Genomic DNA, 18,199 nt, shown 5'->3' on the forward strand with positions numbered 1-18,199 from the left:
TCCCAGAGGTGAATGTCGAACAGGACAGCCTTCTTAGGTGATTGTTGGGACAGGACCACCTCCCTTAGGTGAATGTCAGGATAGGACCATCTCCCTTAGGTGAATGTCGGGACCTGACCACCTCCTTGAGATGAATGTCGGGGTACAACCACATCCCTGAGGTAAATGTCAGTACAGGACAGCCTTTTGAGGTGAATTTCAGGACAACACCACCTCTCTGAGGCGAATGTAAGAACAGGACCACCATCCTGAGGTGAATCTTTGGACAGAACTATCTCTTTCCTCTGATACCATTTATGGTTCCTCAGAATTGTTGTCGTTCTCATTGTTTTTAATTAATTATTTTTAACATTAATAATGTTTCAATCTTAAGGCACCTGATTTACATAGTGACTCATAGTTGAGTTTCAGGTGAGCAATGTGCCATCAGCAATTCCCTCTCCAGCGACAACTCCCCTCCAGTTTGCTCCCTTGGCATTCTCATTGTTCATTTGGGCTGTTGTGATTTCAAACTCCTGCTTTGAGTGTCTCTGTGATTAGGGCTCACTCCTGGCTGACTCAGGAGAACACATGTGTGTCTGTGTGTGTATTGTGTGTGTTGTAAATGTGTGTCTATATGCACATGCCTGCTTGTTTGTTCAATGCTGGGGATCAAACACATTGAGGCAATTGCCCTCCTCACTGTACTATTGCTCCAGCCCAGACACCCATAGATATGCCCCCTGCACCTCCCACCTTGTGTGCTCGAGCACCACCCCAGTACCCAGGTCCAGCTCTTCTTATTCCCCCTTGGTGTTTTTCCTTTTCTGTTTCTGGGCTATAAGAGTGGGTTTGGGCCCCAGTGCTCAGGAGGAACTATGCTCAGTGAAGAGTCGAGGTGCTGAGAGGGGCGGCTCATTGAAGAGAACCACGTCTGTACCAGGGTGAAGAAGGGCACTGGCATGTCGAGAAGCAGGAACAGGATGTCTTGAAAGTTATTTGTGGGCAGGGCCTTCCTGGGCCGAGCGCTGTCCAGAGAACGGGGTGGTTGCTCGAGGAGTGAAATCGGCCTCATTTCCCCACAGTGCATCTCTGTGTGTGTCATATGTGCCTTGTATACATGTGTGTGCATGTTTATATGTGCATTCTGTGCATGTATGTGTGTGTACGTGTGTGTGCATGTGTGGCTTTATGGGCATGTGTGTGTGCTTGCGTATGAGCACATGTGTGTACATTTTTGTGTGTGCGTGCGTGCAGGGGGCTTGTCTGTCAGTCTTTGGGTTCCTCCATGGCCTTTGCTCACTGGGCCTCTCTGGATACTGCTGAGCTGCTGGATCCTTGGGGTCAGGATCCCAGGCCTGGGCACCATGCCAGATGGCTCGTCTCTCTCCATGGGCAGAGTCAGGGGACCCCGATCAGGTCAGAGCGAAGGTGGGCTTATCTGCGGTACGTTGGCTCCTTGATGCTGAGAGTGGGGGTCCCGGGAGGGGACGCCAACAGTGACCTTCGGTCCGCAGGTGTGGGCGGCAAGAGGGACGTGGTCTTCCTCATCGATGGCTCCCAGGCCACGGGCCCCGAGTTCCAGCACATCCGCACCCTCCTCGAGCGGCTGGTGGGCTTCCTGGACGTGGGCTTGGACACGACGCGCGTGTCGGTCGTCCAGTTCAGCGAGGACCCCTGGGTGGAGTTTCTGCTCAACACACACTCCAGCAAGGAGGAGGTGCTGGGCGCCGTGAAGGCGCTGCGGCCCAAGGGCGGCCGGCAGGTGCACCTGGGCACAGCCCTGAAGTACGTGACCAGAAACATCTTCAGGAGGCCCCTGGGCAGCCGCATCGAGGAGGGCGTCCCCCAGTTCCTGGTGCTCATCTCCTCGGGGAGGTCCAGCGACGAGGTGGACGAGCCGGCCGCCGAGCTCAAGCGGGCGGGCGTGGCCGCGCTCACCGTGGCCAGGAACGCTGACCGCGAGGAGCTGCTCAAGATCTCCCTGAGCCCCGAGTACGTGTTCTCCCTGAGCACTTTCCGGGAGCTGCCCAGCCTGGAGCAGAAGCTGCTCACGCCCATCACCACGCTGACGGCCCAGCAGATTCAGCAGCTCTTGGATGCCTCAACCTACCCGCCCCCAGGTGAGATGGGGGGAGGGGGAGGCAGAGGGCGGGGCTGCACCTTCAGTCAATCTCCCAGGCCCAGGGCGTTTAGAGTCTAAGGAGCTGCCTCTCCACTCCAGTTGGGGTAAATACTGGCCACGGGGGCTCCCCAAGTGCAGGCTGCTATGCAGGGCTTTGTTTGCTGACTGGATCCCTACAGGAAAGCGGCTCAAATCCTTTCCTCCTCCACTCAGCAGTGTCACCTCAGTGAGGTGTCCCCAGATGCCGTCGTCCTGTCCGAACTAGTGTCCACAGAACACAGAGACATGGTCACAGAACACAGAGACATGGTCATTTTCCGGGTCCTGTGGTGCTTGGGTTGACAACTGTGAATGGTGTAGCTGTGGGCTCAGGGACAAACATCCTGACAAATGACAGCTGACGAGTGTTTTTATGGCCCAAGAGGTCCTCCCCCACCCTGTGGATTCCCACTTTTGGGCCTTCTTTCACCTCGTCCACTTTCCACAGAGACTGCAAGTGACTCCCACTGCTGCGAGCGGCGTCAGAATCTCCCCACTGGGCCAGCCCTCTCCCTGTGCTGCCCTCGCCTTTTACCATCTTTTAGAAACTGCACTCTCATGGGTGCAGGCACTGGCACTGGAGCTATGGCCTGCGTGTTCCCTTAGTCAGTCCTGCTAAGTGTCTCCTTGTCATGCGACTGTGCTGGCTCTGTGCCATGTTTTGTGATTGCTGGTTTCTTGTGCTAAAGTTTTGGCTCTGCAGCGCACTGTCTGATGTGGGTTGTGTGAGACTTCCTGCTCAGAGTGTGACCTGTGGGGTCTGGCTTTGGTTTCTTTTACCCAATCAGAGCTTTTTGGTCTGCTGTGAAGCTGATTGCTTACTTTCACGTGTGTTTCCATGGCTGTTGGGTTGAAGCCCCAAGTGTGTGTGTGAATTGAATGTTGGGACTGGACACTTCCCTGAGGGCAATGTCAGACAAGACCACCTCCCTGAGGTAAATGTTGGGACAGGATCACCTCCTGGGGTGAAGGTCGGGACACAATCACCTCTCTGAATTGAATGTCAGGGTACAACCACATCCCTGAGATGAATGTCAGGCAAAATCATCTCCCTGAGGTGAAATTGGGATAAGGTCACACCTCCCTGAGGTGAATGTCAGGTCAGGATGACCTCCCTGAGGTGAATTTCGGAACAAGACTACCTTCCTGAGGTGAATGTCAGGACAGGAACACCTCCTTTAGGTGAATGTTGTGGTACAACCACATCCCTAAGATGAAAGTCAGTACAGGACAACCTTTTGCGATGAATTTTGGGACAGAACAATCTCCCTTAGGTGAATTTCGAACAGGACCACCGCCCTGACATGAATGTTGGGACAAGACCACCTCCCCGAGGTGAATGTTGGGGTACAACCATATCCCTGAGGTGAATGTCGGTACACAACAGCCTTCTGAAGTAAATGTCAGGACTGGTCCACCTCCCTGAAGTCAATGTCAGGAAAAGATGGCCTCCCTGAGGTGAATGTCGGGTCAGGACCAATTCCCTGAGGTGAATGTTAGGACAGGATATTCTCCCTGAGGTGAAATTCGGGACAGGACCACCACCCCCAGGTGAATATTGCAACCACCTTTGTGATGTGAATGTTGGGGTACATCCACATCCCTGAGGTGAATGTTGGTATAGGACAGCCTTCTGTGGTGAATGTTGGGACAGGATCAACAGGACCACCTCCATGAGATGAATGTTGGGACAACCTCCCTGAGGTGAGTGTAGAGACAGGACCACTCCCTGAGGTGAATGTCAGATTCAGCCATATCCCTGAGGTGAATGTCGGGACAGGACCACCTCCCTAAGGTGAATGTTGGGAAAGGACAACCTCCCTGAGGTAAATATGGGGAAAGGACCACCTCCCTTTGTGACTGGCAGGGCAGGACCATCTCCTTGAGGTGAAAATCAGGTTATAACCATATCCCTGAGGTAAATCGGTACAGCACAGCCTTCTGAATTGAATGTTGGGACCAGACCACCTCCCTAATGTGAATGTCAGGTTCAACCATATCCCTTAGGTAAATGTCAGGATACGATAGTCTTTTGAGGTGAATTTCCGGACAGGACCACATTCCTGAGGTGAGTTTCGGATAGGACCACCGCCCCGAGGTCAATGTCGAGGTGCAACCATATCACTGAGGTTAATATCAGTACAGAAGAGCCTTCTGAGGTGAATGTCGGGACAGGACCACCTCTCTGAAGTGAATGTTGGGAAAGAATCACCTCCCTGAGGTGAATGTCGGGATAGGACTACCACCCTCAGGTGAATGTTGGGACAGGACCACCTCCCTGAGGTGAATGTCAGGACAGAACCACCACCCTCAGGTGAATGTCAGGACAGGACCACCTCCTTGAGGTAAATGTTGGGGTACAATCTTATTCTGAGGTGAATGTCGGTATAGGACAGCCTTCTGTGGTGAATGTTGGGATAGGACCACTTCCCTGAGATGAGTGTCAAGACAGGACCACATCCCTGTGGTGAATGTTTGGTACAACCATATCCATGAGTTGAATGTCGTACAGGACTTCCTTCTGAGGTGAATGTTGGGATAGGACCAACTCCATGAGATGAATGTTGGGACAGAATCACTTCCCTGATGTGAATGTCGGGACAGGACCACCTCCCTAAGGTGAATGTTGGAACAGGACAACCTCCCTGAGGTAAATGTTGGGACAGGACCACCTCCTGAGATGACTGACGGAACAGGACCACCTCCCTGTGGTGAAAGTGAGGGCACAACCATATCCCTGGGGTGAATCAGTACAGGACAGCCTTCTGAGATGAATGTTGGAACACAACCACCTCCTTCAGGTGAATGTCAGGACCTGACCACCTCCTTGAGGTGAAAGTCGGGGTACAACCATATCCCTGAGGTGAATATTGGTACAGGACAGCCTTTTGAGGTGAATTTTGGGACAGGACCACCTCTCTGACATGAATGTAGGGACAGGACCACCTCCCTGAGGTGAATGTTTGGACAGGACTATCTCTTTCCTCTGATTCCATTTATGGATCCTGAGAATTGTTGTACTTCTCATTTTTAATTAATTTTTTAACATTAAAAACGTTTCAATCTCAAGGCACCTGATTTACATAGTGACTCATAGTTGAGTTTCAGGTGAGCAACGTCTTATCAGCAATCCCCTCTACAGCGACAATTCCCCTCCAGTTTGCCGCCTTGACAGGCTCATTGTTCATTTGGGTCGTTGTGATTTGAAACTCCTGTTTTGAGTGTCTCTGTGACCAGGGCTCACTCCCAGCTGACTCAAGGGGAACACGTGTGTGTCTGTGTGTATGTGTGTGTTGTGTGTGTGTTGTGTATGTGTGTATATATGCACATGCCTGCATGTGTGTTCAATACTGGGGATCAAACAGAGGTGGACCACATGTGAGGCAATTTCCCTCTTCATTATAAAATTGCTCCAGCCCAGACACCCACATATATGCCCCCTGAATCCCCAACCCTGTGTTCTCAAGGCCCCGCCCCAGTGCCCCTGTCCAGCTCTTCTTATTCCTTTTCCATTTCTGATCTATAAGAGCGGGCTCGGGCCTCAGTGCTCAGAAGGAACTATGCTCGATGAAGGGTCAAGGTGCTAAGCAGAGGCAGCTCATTGCGAAGCACTGCGTCTGTGCCAGGGTGAAGAAGGGCACTGGCACATTGGGCCATGGGCACAGGAATGTCTTGAAAGGTGTTTGCGGGCAGGACCTTCCTGGGCCGAGTGCTGCCAAGAGAATGGGATGGTTGGTCGGGGAGTGAAATCGTCCTCATTTGCCCAAGTGCATGTGTGCGTATGTGCATATGTGCCTTGTGTACACATATGTGTGTATATATATGTGTCTTCTGTGCATGTATGTGTGTGTCCGTATGTGTGCATGTGTATGTGTGCTTGCGTATGATCACGTGTGTGTATGTGCTTGTGTGCACAGGGGGCTTTTCTGTCAGTCTTTGGGTCCCTCCATGGGCTTTGCTCGCTGGGCCTCTCTGGGTGCAGCTGAGTCCCTTGGGGTCCGGGTGTCAGGCCTGGGTGCCGTGCCAGCTGGCCTGTCATCTCCATGGGAAGAACCCGGGGACCCAAACTAAGGGTCAGAGGGGAGATGGGCTTATCTGCGGCACGTTGGCTCCTTGATGCTGAGAGTGGGGGTCCCGGGAGGGGATGCCAACAGTGACCTTCGGTCCGCAGGTGTGGGCAGCAAGAGGGACGTGGTCTTCCTCATCGACGGCTCCCAGGCTGCAGGCCCCGAGTTCCAGCACGTCCGCACCTTCCTCGAGAGGCTGGTGGGCTTCCTGGACGTGGGCTTGGACACGACGCGCGTGTCGGTCATCCAGTTCAGCGAGGACCCCTGGGTGGAGTTTCTGCTCAACACACACTCCAGCAAGGAGGAGGTGCTGGGCGCCGTGAAGGCGCTGCGGCCCAAGGGCGGCCGGCAGGTGCACCTGGGCACAGCCCTGAAGTACGTGACCAGAAACATCTTCAGGAGGCCCCTGGGCAGCCGCATCGAGGAGGGCGTCCCCCAGTTCCTGGTGCTCATCTCCTCGGGGAGGTCCAGCGACGAGGTGGACGAGCCGGCCGCCGAGCTCAAGCGGGCGGGCGTGGCCCCGCTCACCGTGGCCAGGAACGCTGACCGCGAGGAGCTGCTCAAGATCTCCCTGAGCCCCGAGTACGTGTTCTCCCTGAGCACCTTCCGGGAGCTGCCCAGCCTGGAGCAGAAGCTGCTCACGCCCATCACCACGCTGACGACCCAGCAGATCCAGCACCTGCTGGACGCCTCGACCTACCCGCCCCCAGGTGAGACAGGGCTGGGGGAGGGGGCGGCGGGCAGGGCTGCACCTTCAGTCACTCTCCCAGGCCCAGGGCGTTTAGGGTCTAGGGAGCCGCCTCCACGCTCCAGCTGTGGCTAAACACTGGCGACGGGGACTCCCAACCAGCCCTCGAGGGCCCCCAAGTGCAGACTGTTGTTTGCTGAGTCGATCCCCTCAGGAAAGCATCTCACTTCCTGACCTCCTGCACTCAGCAGTGTCACCTCGCTGAGGTGTCCCTAGATGCCGCCATCCTGTCCCTAACTAGTGTCCACAGAGCACAGTGACATGGTCATTTTCCGGGTCCTCGGGCACTTGAATTGACAGCTGGAATGGTGCAGCTTTGTGCTCAGGGACCGAACATCCTGACAAATGATAGTTGACGAGTGTTTTCACGGCCCAAGGGGGCCTCTCCTGCACTGTGTATTCCCACTTTTGAGGCCTTCTTTCACCTCATGCCACTTTCCACAGAGACTGCAAGTGACTCCCACTGCTGCCAGCGGTGTCAGAATCTCCCCCCTGGGCCAGCCCTCTCCCTGTTTTGCCCTCGCTGCTTACCATCTTTCGGAAACCACCACTCTCACGGGTGCAGGCACTGGCTCTGGGGTGATGGCCTGCGTGTTCCCTTAGTCAGTCCCGCTGAGCGCCTCCTTGACGTGCGACTGTGCTGGCTCCGTGCCATGTTTTGTGATGGCTGGTTTCTCATGCTTGATGTTTTTGCTCTGCAGCACACTATCTGATGTGGGACATGTGAGACTTCCTACTCAGAGTCTGACCTGTGGGGTCTGGCATTGGTCTCTTCTACCCAATCAGCATTTTGGTCTGCTGTGAGGCTGTTTGCTTACTTTCCTGTGTGTTTCCATGGCTGTTGGGTTAAAGACCCAAGCGTGTGTGTGAAGTGAATTTGGGACTGGATCCCTCCCTGAGGCGAATGTCGGAACAGGACCACCTCCCTGAGGTAAAAGGCGGGACAAGGTCAAATGTCAGGACAGGACGATCTCCCTGAGGTGAATGTCAGGAGAGGACCACCTCTCTGAGGTGAATGTCAGGGTACAACCACATCCCTGAGGTGAATATTGGGACAAGACCAACTCCTTGAGGTGAATATCAGGACAGGATGACCTCCCTGAGGTGAATGTTGGGACAGGACCACCTTCCTGAGGTGAGTGTTGGGGTACAACCCTGAGGTGAATGTTGGTACAGGACAGCCTTCTGAGGTGAATGTCATGACAGGACCATATCCCTGAGATGAATGTTGGGTCAGGACAGCCTTCTGAGTTGAATGTTGGGACCAAACCACCTCACTGAATTGAATGTCAGGACAGGATCACCTCCCTGAGTTGAATGTCTGGACAGTACCAACCCCTTGAGGTGAATTTCAGGACAGGACAAACCCCTTGAGGTGAATTTCGGGACAGGACAAACCCCTTGAGGTGAATGCCGGGGTACAACGAAATCCCTGAGGTGAATGTCTGTACTGGACAGCCTTCTGTGGTGAATGTCAGGACAGAATCAAAAGGACCACCTCCCTGAGGTGAATATTGGGACAGGTCCACCTCCTGAAGTGAATGTTGGGACAGGGCCAACTACCTGAGCTGATATTGGGACAGGACCATATCCCTGAGGTGAATGTCGGGGTACAACATATCCCTGAGATGAATCTTGGTACAGGACAGCCTTCTGAGGTGAATGTCGGGACAGGACCATAACCCTAAGGTGAATGTCAGAACAGGACAGCCTTCTGAGGAGAATGTCGGGACAGGACCACCTTCCTGAAGTGAATGTCGGGACAGGATCTACTCCCTGAGGTGAATGTTGGGGTAGGACCACCTTCCTGAGGTGAATGTCGGGACAGGACCACCACCCTCAGGTGAATGTCAGGACAGGACCAACTGCTTGAGGTTAATGTTGGGGTACAAGCACATCCCTGTGGTGAATGTCGGTACAGGACAGCCTTCTGAGGTGAATGTTGGGACAGGATCAACAGGACCACCTCCCTGAGGTGAATGTTGGGTACAACCATGTCCCTGAGGTGAATTTCAGTACAGGACATCCTTCTAAGGTGAGTATTGGTACAGGACCACCTCCCTGAGGTGAATGTTGGGACAGAACCATACCTCTGAGGTGAATGTCGGTACAGAACAGCCTTCTGAGGTGAATGTTGAGACAGGACCACCTCCCTGAGGTGAGTATCAAGACAGGATCATCTCCCTGAAGTGAAAGTCAGGGTACAACCAGATCCCTCAGGTGAATCGGTACAGGACAGCCTTCTGAGGTGAATGTTTAGACAGGACCATCTCTTTCCTCTGATACTATTTAAGGTTCCTGAGAATTGTTGTATTTCTTATTTTCTTTAATTAATGTTTTTAACATTAAAAACGTTTTGATCTTAAGGCACCTGATTTACATAGTTGAGTTTCAGGTGAGCAATGTGCCATCAGCAATCCCCCCTGCAGTGACAACTCCCTTCCAGTTTCCCCCTTGGCAGGCTCATTGTTCATTTGGGTTGTTGTGATTTGAAACTCCTGCTATGAGTGGCTCTGTGACCAGGACTCACTCCTGGCTGACTCAGGGGAACACGTGTGTGTGTATGTGTGTGTGTTGTGTGTTTCGTGTGTGTTTTTTATATGCGCGCACGTGCATGTGTGTTCAATGCCGGGGATCAAACCCACGTGGTCCACATGTGAGGCAATTGCCCTCCTCACTATACTATTGCTCCAGCCCAGACACCCACATATATGCCCACTGCAACCCCACCCTCTATGCTCAAGGCGCTGCCCCAGTACCCCCATCCAGCTCTTCTTATTTCCAATCATTATTTTTCCTTTTCTGTTTCTGATCTATATAATGGGCTCAGTCCCAGTGCTCAGGAGGAACTAAATTTGGTGAAGGGTCAGGGTGCTGAGCAGGGGCAGCTAAGCACCGCATTGTGCCAGTGTGGAGACGGCCATTGGCACATGGGGACGCGGGGACAGGATGTCTTGAAAGGTGTTTGTGGAAAGGGCCTTCCTGGGCCGAGCGCTGCCCAGAGAATGGGATAGTTGGTCAGGGAGTGAAATCGCCCTCATTTGTGTATGTGTGCATGTGTGCATATGTGCCTTGTGTGCACGTGTGTGCGTGTGTATATGTGCCTTCTGTGCATTTATGTGTGTGTACGTGTGTGTGCATGTGTGACTTTATGGGCATGTGTGTGCATGTGTGCTTGTGTATGATCGTGTGTGTATGTGCTTGTGTGCACATTTGTGTGTGTGTGTGTGTGCGTGCAGGGGGCTTGTCTGTCAGTCTTCGGGTCCCTCCATGGCCTTTGTTCACTGGGCCTCTCTGAGTGCTGCTGAGTTGCTGGATCCTTGTGGTGTGGGTCCCAGGCCCGGGCACCATGCCAGCCGGCCCGTCTCTCTCCATGGGCAGAAACCAGGGACCCCGATCAGGGTCAGAGGGGAGGTGGGCTCATCCGCGGCATGTTGACTCCTTGATGCTGAGAGTGGGGGTCCCGGGAGGGAACGCCAACAGTGACCTTCGGTCCGCAGGTGTGGGCAGCAAGAGGGACGTGGTCTTCCTCATCGACAGCTCCCAGGCCGCGGACCCCGAGTTCCAGCACGTCCGCACCTTCCTTGAGAGGCTGGTGGGCTTCCTGGACGTGGGCTTGAACACGACACGCGTGTCGGTCGTCCAGTTCAGCGAGTACCTGCGAGTGGAGTTTCTGCTCAACACGCACTCCAGCAAGGAGGAGGTGCTGGGCGCTGTGAAGGCGCTGCAGCCCAAGGGCGGCCGGCAGGTGCACCTGGGCACAGCCCTGAAGTACGTGACCAGAAACATCTTCAGGAGGCCCCTGGGCAGCCGCATCGAGGAGGGCGTCCCCCAGTTCCTGGTGCTCATCTCCTCGGGGAGGTCCAGCGACGAGGTGGACGAGCCGGCCGCCGAGCTCAAGCGGGCGGGCGTGGCCCCGCTCACCGTGGCCAGGAACGCTGACCACGAGGAGCTGCTCAAGATCTCCCTGAGCCCCGAGTACGTGTTCTCCCTGAGCACCTTCCGGGAGCTGCCCAGCCTGGAGCAGAAGCTGCTCACGCCTATCACCACGCTGACGGCCCAGCAGATCCAGCACCTGCTGGACGCCTCGACCTACCCGCCCCCAGGTGAGACAGGGCGGGCGCTGGGCGGGGCTGCCCCTTCAGTCACTTCTCCTGAGTCTAAGGTACTTTGACCGGCACAGCCAGTTGGACTTTGACAGGAGAGAGCTGAAAGACAAGGTATGGAGGACTGTATGAAACATGCGGCAAGTTTATTATAATCCAAGCTGCTTTTTATAGTCTTATTTTAGTGATGGTCAACAAGTTTCAAAGGCTGTGTAAACAATATTAACAATATTGTTTTAAAACATGAATTTTTTAAGCATGTGGGTTTTTAGGTTGGTCTGCCATTGAAAAAAAGCTTTAGAGAGAAAAAACATTTTGTGCATTGTATTTGAAATCCTACTAACATATATTCTTACTCGTTCTTTGGCGGTCACCAGATTTCAAAGATTGAGTTTCCGTTCTTTTCTGTTTTGAATCTAAAATTGGGAAATAAATCTGGGGGAAAGATTTGCATTGGAATAATAAAATTAATTTTCCTGAAAAAAAACAATATTGTTTGTAAACAATATTGGGTTGTGTAAGCAATTTTATTTTTTTAAGCTTTACTTATTTTCTGTTCCTCAACTTAGCTCTAAGAGACAGGAATGGAGTCGTGGCCTTGGGCCTGGCCAAAGGGGATACAAGTGAGCCTTCCCTTCAGTCCCCTCTCAAGGCCAGCCGCCAGAGCGTGGTGGCCCTTCGTCCCCTGTCCAGGTCGGCTCTCAGGGCCTGGTTCACTCTCCCGCCAAGTTTCTCCACAGCCAGTGCCTATTTCCAGGGACAAAGGCAGGAGTGCCTGGGTTCATCCCCAACATCTCCCTCTTTCCTCTCTCAAAGCTGAATAGGTTACCCAGTCCTGAGCTGCAGCACATGATTATGTGAAACCATAATCTTTCAACAATCGAAACAATATCTTTTAAGCAAATAAAGTATAACAATAAGCAAAATGCAAAGAATAATCACAACATTGTCCAATCCTCTCAATGAGTTAAGTGTAGAGTTTGGATTTATAACTTTTGAAAAGCTTGCCAAAAATCAGACACTATATCCGCCGAATTTTTTGGTATATCAAGAATCTCTTCATGTAATTGTAATAAATATGACTTAGTATTTACATAATTCCAAAGACCAAGTACATGATTCTTAATTTTTCCCCGGGATATAGAATATCATTATATTTTTTATGAATAACACACATCCATAAATATTTTATGACCTTTGAGGCTCATTTTGACTTTCAATGCAAGCACTTCATCCCCAATGAATTGTACAGTATCCCATGACATGGTAAGCCCTTCTTCCATTTTTCTATGTTTTCCTGTATTCCCAATGCCTTGCTAATAGTTCTACTTAAATTTCGTGACTTCATCTTTTCTAACAGCTACATAGTACTCCATTGTGTAGATGTACCAAAGTTTCTTTAACCAGTCATCTGTTCTTGGGCACTCAAAATTTACATTCAGTGGTACTACATGGAAAGTATCATGCTAAGCGAAAAGAGTCAGAAAGAGAGGGATAGACATAAAAAGATTGCATTCATCTGGGGAACATAAAGTAACAAAATAGGAGACTAACACCCAAGAATAGCCGAGATAAGTACTCCGTATTTTGCACCAAAACCAAATTTTAAAAGCGCCCAGGTGGGGTGGGGATCCCCAGGCTTTGCTGGCTGCCCGGGGAACCAAACAAGACCCACAGCGGCTGGCCAGCCCCTCGGGAGGCGCAAGGCTTGGCACAGTGGGCTGGTGCCCCCTGGAGCTGAGTCACTCGGCCCACAGTGCTCACAGAGGCACTGGGTCAAATGGGAGGCCAAGAGGAGCTGTCACTCCACAGGGGGACCCCCGCGGGGGCATGTGCCATGGAGGGGGCGTGTGCCCCCCGCAGTCCCTGCAGCGCGTTCCTGAACCCCCACCTGCTATCACGCGCCTTCCGGTCTCCCGCCCTGTAATCGCCCACCCGAGAGAGCGAACACGGCAAGGTCTGGCACCAGCAGAAGGGTCAGGAGCTGGGCTTGGGCCAGGTGCCAGTGGCCGCGAGGGGCGGAGTGAGGAGATGGGCGGGGCTCAGACGGGTTAGGGGCGGGGCTAAGAGATGGGCGGGGCTCGGGGCGGGGCAAGGAGATGGGCGGGGACCAGGTAGGTGAGGGCGGGGTTAGGGGCGGGGCAAGGAGATGGGCGGGGACCAGGTAGGTGAGGGCGGGGGGCGAGGCGATGGGCGGGGCTCAGGTGGGGCAAGGGCGGGGTTAAGGGCGGAGCAAAGAGATGGGCGTGGTTCAGGTGGGTGAGGGCGGGGTTAGGGGGTGGGGCGAGGAGATGGGCGGGGCTAGGACGGGTTTGAGGGCGGGGCGAAGAGATGGGTGGGGCGAGGAGATGGGCGGGGCTCAGGTGGAGTTAAGGCGGGGCTAGAATGTGGGCGGGGCGAGGGCGGGGTTGGGGGCGGGGCGAGCCCAGCAGGACAGCAGGACAGAGGACAGCAGGACAGCAGGGAGGACCCCCCAGCCCAGGGAGAGGAACGGTGAGCTCAGGGCGGAAGGATGGGGGCAGAGGGAGGACTCGGGCTCTGAGAGAGCAGCTAGGGGACACGGGGCGGGGGTCCTCCCAAGAGGAGCCGGAGAGCCGGGCTGTGGGTGTCCTTCGTGGGGGTCGTGGGGGGCCGTGACGGGGGGCGGAGGGCACAGCCCGGCGAGGACCCCGCCTTCCTAGGGCGCGCTGAGCAGCGGGCAGGGGCGACGCCCTCACACGCCCACTGCCCCGCGTGGGGACACAGCTCAGCGCTGTCCACTCCGGCTCCAGCGCCCTGGCCCCGGCCCCCGCGTGCCCCCTGAGTCCCACACTCTGGCCTGAGCAGCAAGGACCGCCTGTCACCTAGGCGGGGGCACCGGCCCGTGGGTCAGCAGGGTCCCCCGCAGCAGCGCAGCCCGGCCCTCAGTGCCCCCAGCCCCTCTGGGCACGCGGAGCCCCCTCCGGTCCCCAGAGGAGGGAGAGGCGCCCACCTCCGGCCCGGGACCCCAGGGAGCGTGCCAGCGCCCCGACCCCTGCAGGGACCGCGGGAGGCCCCCGCCGCGCCCCTGCGCCCCCCCTCTGGGACGCCCGCCCTGCGCCCTGCGCCCACCCTCTCCGCCGCGCCCCTGCGCCCCCCCCTCTGGGACGCCCGCCCTGCGCCCTGCGCCCACCCTCGGGGACGCCCGCCCTGCGCCCTGCGCCCCCCCCTCTCCGCCGCGCCCCTGCGCCCCCGCTCTGCGCCCCCCTCTCCTCTCGGACGCCCGCCTGGCGGGTCCGGGGCCTGTCCGGGCCGCGTCCTCCCGCCCTCCCCTCCCCGGGGTCCCTCCGCCCCCAGCCCGGGCCGAGCGCGTCCCCGCGCCCCCGCGCGCGCTGGGCGGGGGTCGGGCGTCCCCTCCCGCCGGCCGGCCGTGCGTCCCCGCGCCCGTGACGCCACGACGCCGGCGCAGGGAGGGGCGCGGGGCGCGCGGCGGGGACGCCGATGGACATGGGCACGCAGGGCGCGGGGCGCAAGCGGCTCCCCAACCGGGAGCGCCTGACCGCCGAGGACGACGCGCTCAACCAGATCGCGCGCGAGGTGGGGGCGCGGGACCGGGCAGGGGGCCGGGGCCGGCGACCCGCGGGCGGGCCGGGACCGGGGAGGGGGCGCGGGGACCGGGCCGGACCCGGGAAGGGCCGCGCTGTCCCCTTGTGCTGCCGTCCTGCGCGCCGCGCGCTCGTGTCCGGAGGGTCCCGGACCCCTGGGGGGGTGGGAGGGCGCCCACCCCCCTCCACACCCCGCCTCCCGGGGTCCCCGGGGCCGGGGGGGGGGGGACCCCGGGCGCCGCCTCCCGGGGTCGGGACTGGCCACGTGGGGGCTGCGGCGGGTGGGGGCGGGGCGGCCCGCAGGGTCCAGCGCTGCCCGCGGGCACGGGGACGGACCCTAGAAAGGTCCCTAGAAAGCCGCACCTGCACGCGCCCCCTCCCCCTCCCCAGGTGCCATGGACGTTTCTGGGCCAAGGGCTTCTGGGGCAGGCTCTGGCGCTGGACTGGGGGGTGGGCCCGCCCGGCCGGGCCCCGGTATTTGTCCTCCAGGGGCCAAGCCTGGAGGGTGCCCAGCCCCAGGCCTTGGCCCCGCCTGGAGACCCCACTCTTGCCCACACCCCACTTTCTGCAGCACCCTCTGGGGTCTGCTGGAGGCAGGGGGCACTGTCTGCCCCAGGACGGTCGGGTGCTCCCCAGGTCTGTACTCACCCCCTGTTCCTCGCGGTCACTCGGAATGCCCTTCTGGCTCTCAGACCAGTGTGACCGGGGGGCGTGATGCTCGGGGGTCTCTGCTTGTGGAGGAAAAGGCGAACTCCTATTCATCCCGCAAGGCCCCTGTGGTCCCCAGCCGTGCTCTCTCTTCCCAGTGGCCGCCCAGATGTCTAGCACCACGGCCCTGATGGTAACCCTGGGGCGTGGGGCAAGGCGGGGGGTGGTGGCCCCTGAGCACCTGGTAATCAGCTTGGGCCCTTCAGAGCCTCGGCTCAGGACAATACCAACTGCAGCCTCCCGACAGCCCCCGTGTGGGCGTCTGACCCTAGGAACGGGCACGTGGTCTGGGCAGGCAGCAATGCTGACCGTGGGGGGCACCCCGAGCCACCTCCTCTCTGCTAGGCCAACTCCCTGGGTGCGGCCGGGGCCCTGTGTCCGCAAGGGCCCTGTGGCTCCCCGCCCACTGCGCCGGCCTGGCCGAGGCGTCCTATCCCTCACCAGCCTCTGTCTTCCCGTCTCTAAAATGGGAAGGAAAGCCCTGCAGCTGTCAGGGCCTGACCCCGGCCTGCCTCCCCCAGGGCCACGGGGATGAGAGCGAAAGCGTCCTCCTGCTGCGGCGAGTGGCTGTGGCCAGTGCTGTCCTCCAGGGGGACAGTCCCTGCACAGGGCAGGCGGGTGTCGGTCACTCTGTGCGGAGAATTCGCCCCCTCCCTGCCCTTTCTTGCTGCAGTGAGGGGTGACTTGAGCTAGTTATGGTTGTGCGGGTCGGGGGGGGACTTACATCTCAGTGAGGGGGGTTGTATGACTCACTGGGTTGGTTGTACAGTTCGGTTCTGGTGTACGCTCTTGGTGGTGCCAAGGATCACACTTTGGGCCCCCAGAATGACTCTCGGCACGTGGTTGTTTGAACTCTTGTCTTTTTTTTTCTTTTGGGGCCACACTCGGCGATGCTCAGGGGTTCCTCCTGGCTCTGCGCTCAGGAAGGAATTCCTCCTGGCAGTGCTCGGGGGACCTTGTGGGATGCCGGGGATTGAACCCGGGTCGGCCGCGTGCAGGGCAGACGCCCTCCCCGCTGTGCTATCGCTCCGGCCTGAACTCTTAAGTCTTACCCCAACTTCTATCCTGGGTAAACTGGGGTGTCAGGAAGGGCCCAGAGCAGGAGTTGGATCTGCAGAGCAGCGTGGGTGGGAGGCGGCTGGTCTTAAAGGGGTGCATGTTGTGCCTGGAAGGCTTGGAAATGAGAGCACCTGCCACTTGCTGAGAGAGGGCGTGGAAATCAGGGCAGCTTTCAGGAGGAGGTGGCATTTGAAGTTGGTGTCCCCCAGGAGACCGTTGGCTCGGGAGCGGGTGCCGGCCGGGCCAGCCTCTGCCGGCTCAGCCGTGACCTTCCCAGGCCGCCCCTCATGCCAACACCCAGCGCCGCCGGTGGCCTCTCCCCGAGCTGGAGGCGCCTGGCCGCTGACTCAGGGACAGACACCTGTCCCGTGTCCCCGTGTCCCCCGTCCCGTGTCTCTGTGGCGGGCGGGGTCTGCCTGAGACCAGCCGGGCCCTCCTGGCCTCTGGGGCCTCTGGGGAGCTGGCATGGCACGCGGGGCTGGAGCTGGGGCCAGACCAGGAATGCGGGTGATAAGGGCAGAGTGGGGGGGAGGGGAGGGGCAGGGGTGGGCGGGGGAGGGGCCTCAGGATGCCACAAGAGAGCGCCTGGGGGGCTGGGCCCTCTGGGACCCCCCAGCCCTCCCCCCCGCCTCTGGCTGCCCCCCAGGCTCCCCCCCATCCCTTCAGCCTGCAGCTGCCCCTTTCCCGACTTGGGGGGGACAGGGGGCTCCTGCAGCACAGAGCCACTGAGCACGAAGGGTGGGGGAGGGGAGGAGGCAGGGGAGGGGGAGGGGGAGAGGGGTGTGTGTTCCTTTTCAGGGTCCCAGCACACCCCCCCCCCCCCGCTTCCTGAGTCTTGGATGCACCCCCCCTTGTCCTCCCTGAGGCTGGAGGCCCCGGGGGGGGGGCGGGGACCAGGCCCCAGTCCGGCCGTCTGTCTGTCCATTGTCCTGCAGTCTCTGGGGGGCCGCAGAGGCCCCCCTCAGCTGTGGCATTGGGGGCTGGCGGCCCCAACGGCTATTTCTGGCTGAGTCCAGCTGTCAGCCTTTCCGGGGCATCTGTGAGGTATTGGCCATGCACTGCGGGGTGGGGGGGGCTGGCTCTCGGATGGGAGCCGTGCTGGGGGGTCCCCCTGGCCTGGGGGGGGCTGGCAGAGGTCGACTCAGGGGCCCCGTCAGGCAGGTGGGGGTCTCTGCTGGCCTTCTCCCTTCACCCCCGCGAGTGATAGGCAAGCGGGGAGATGCATGTGAGTGGCCCAACAACCGCCCACCCAGGACCCCCGGCCCGACCCTGAGCCCCCCCGCCTGGCTGTGGGTCTCTAGGAGGGACCCCCCCCATCCCCTGACCTTACTCGGGAGGGTCCACACTGCCGCCTCCCTTTCTAGTTTGCACGAGGCATGTCCCTGGGGGCGGGGGGGCTTCACACTCAGCCACAGTCGCCGTGGGCCTCCCCCTTAAGTGCCATGTGTGGGATCAGCCGCAGGCACCCCCTGGCCCAGAGCCGGCTGCCCAGCGCGCCTCTCGCCGACTTCACGCCACTCTCCCCGTGGTCTCGGAGACCCGCTTGGACCACCGGTCCCAGGGTCCAGACCCAGCCCTGCCCCTGAGAGAGCACCAGGCAGACAACGCCGGACGGTCGGTCAGGAGGGACGTGTGCCTGGGCGGGTGTGGGCCGGGTTCACAGGGCCTGGGCCGGGCTGGACCCAGAACCCCGGGCTGGGCCGGAAGCGGGAGTCTGGGCTGGCCGGGGGAGGCAGGGCTCGGGGGCTGGCCCTACTGTCCGGTCCCTTTCTCCGCGCCACTTCCTGCATCTTTTCTGGAGTTCA

The 18,199-nt window shown here is 58.2% G+C and overlaps 2 protein-coding genes across 17 annotated transcripts in view; both read left to right on the forward strand.

Annotated features, from left to right (window-relative positions):
• The window catches only part of LOC130017610 (collagen alpha-3(VI) chain-like), a 42,434-nt gene extending 30,942 nt beyond the window's left edge, over nucleotides 1-11,492 (forward strand). The window contains exons 7-9 of the mRNA XM_056108300.1: nucleotides 1,497-2,102; nucleotides 6,315-6,920; nucleotides 10,459-11,492. Coding sequence (XP_055964275.1) covers nucleotides 1,497-2,102; nucleotides 6,315-6,920; nucleotides 10,459-11,132 — 1,886 coding nt within the window. The 3' untranslated portion in view covers nucleotides 11,133-11,492. The remainder of the gene's footprint in view (nucleotides 1-1,496; nucleotides 2,103-6,314; nucleotides 6,921-10,458) is intronic.
• A 3,013-nt stretch (nucleotides 11,493-14,505) lies between these two features.
• Nucleotides 14,506-18,199, forward strand: part of LRRFIP1 (LRR binding FLII interacting protein 1) — a 76,007-nt gene continuing 72,313 nt past the window's right edge. For all 16 annotated transcript variants that reach the window (XM_056108317.1, XM_056108301.1, XM_056108303.1 and 13 more), the window contains exon 1: nucleotides 14,506-14,619. In XM_056108317.1, the coding sequence (XP_055964292.1) occupies nucleotides 14,524-14,619 (96 nt within the window). In that variant the 5' untranslated portion in view covers nucleotides 14,506-14,523. The remainder of the gene's footprint in view (nucleotides 14,620-18,199) is intronic.

This window comes from Sorex fumeus, unplaced genomic scaffold (genome assembly GCF_029834395.1).
Source record: "Sorex fumeus unplaced genomic scaffold, SorFum_2.1 ptg000207l, whole genome shotgun sequence".
Classification (NCBI taxonomy): Eukaryota; Metazoa; Chordata; class Mammalia; order Eulipotyphla; family Soricidae; genus Sorex; species Sorex fumeus.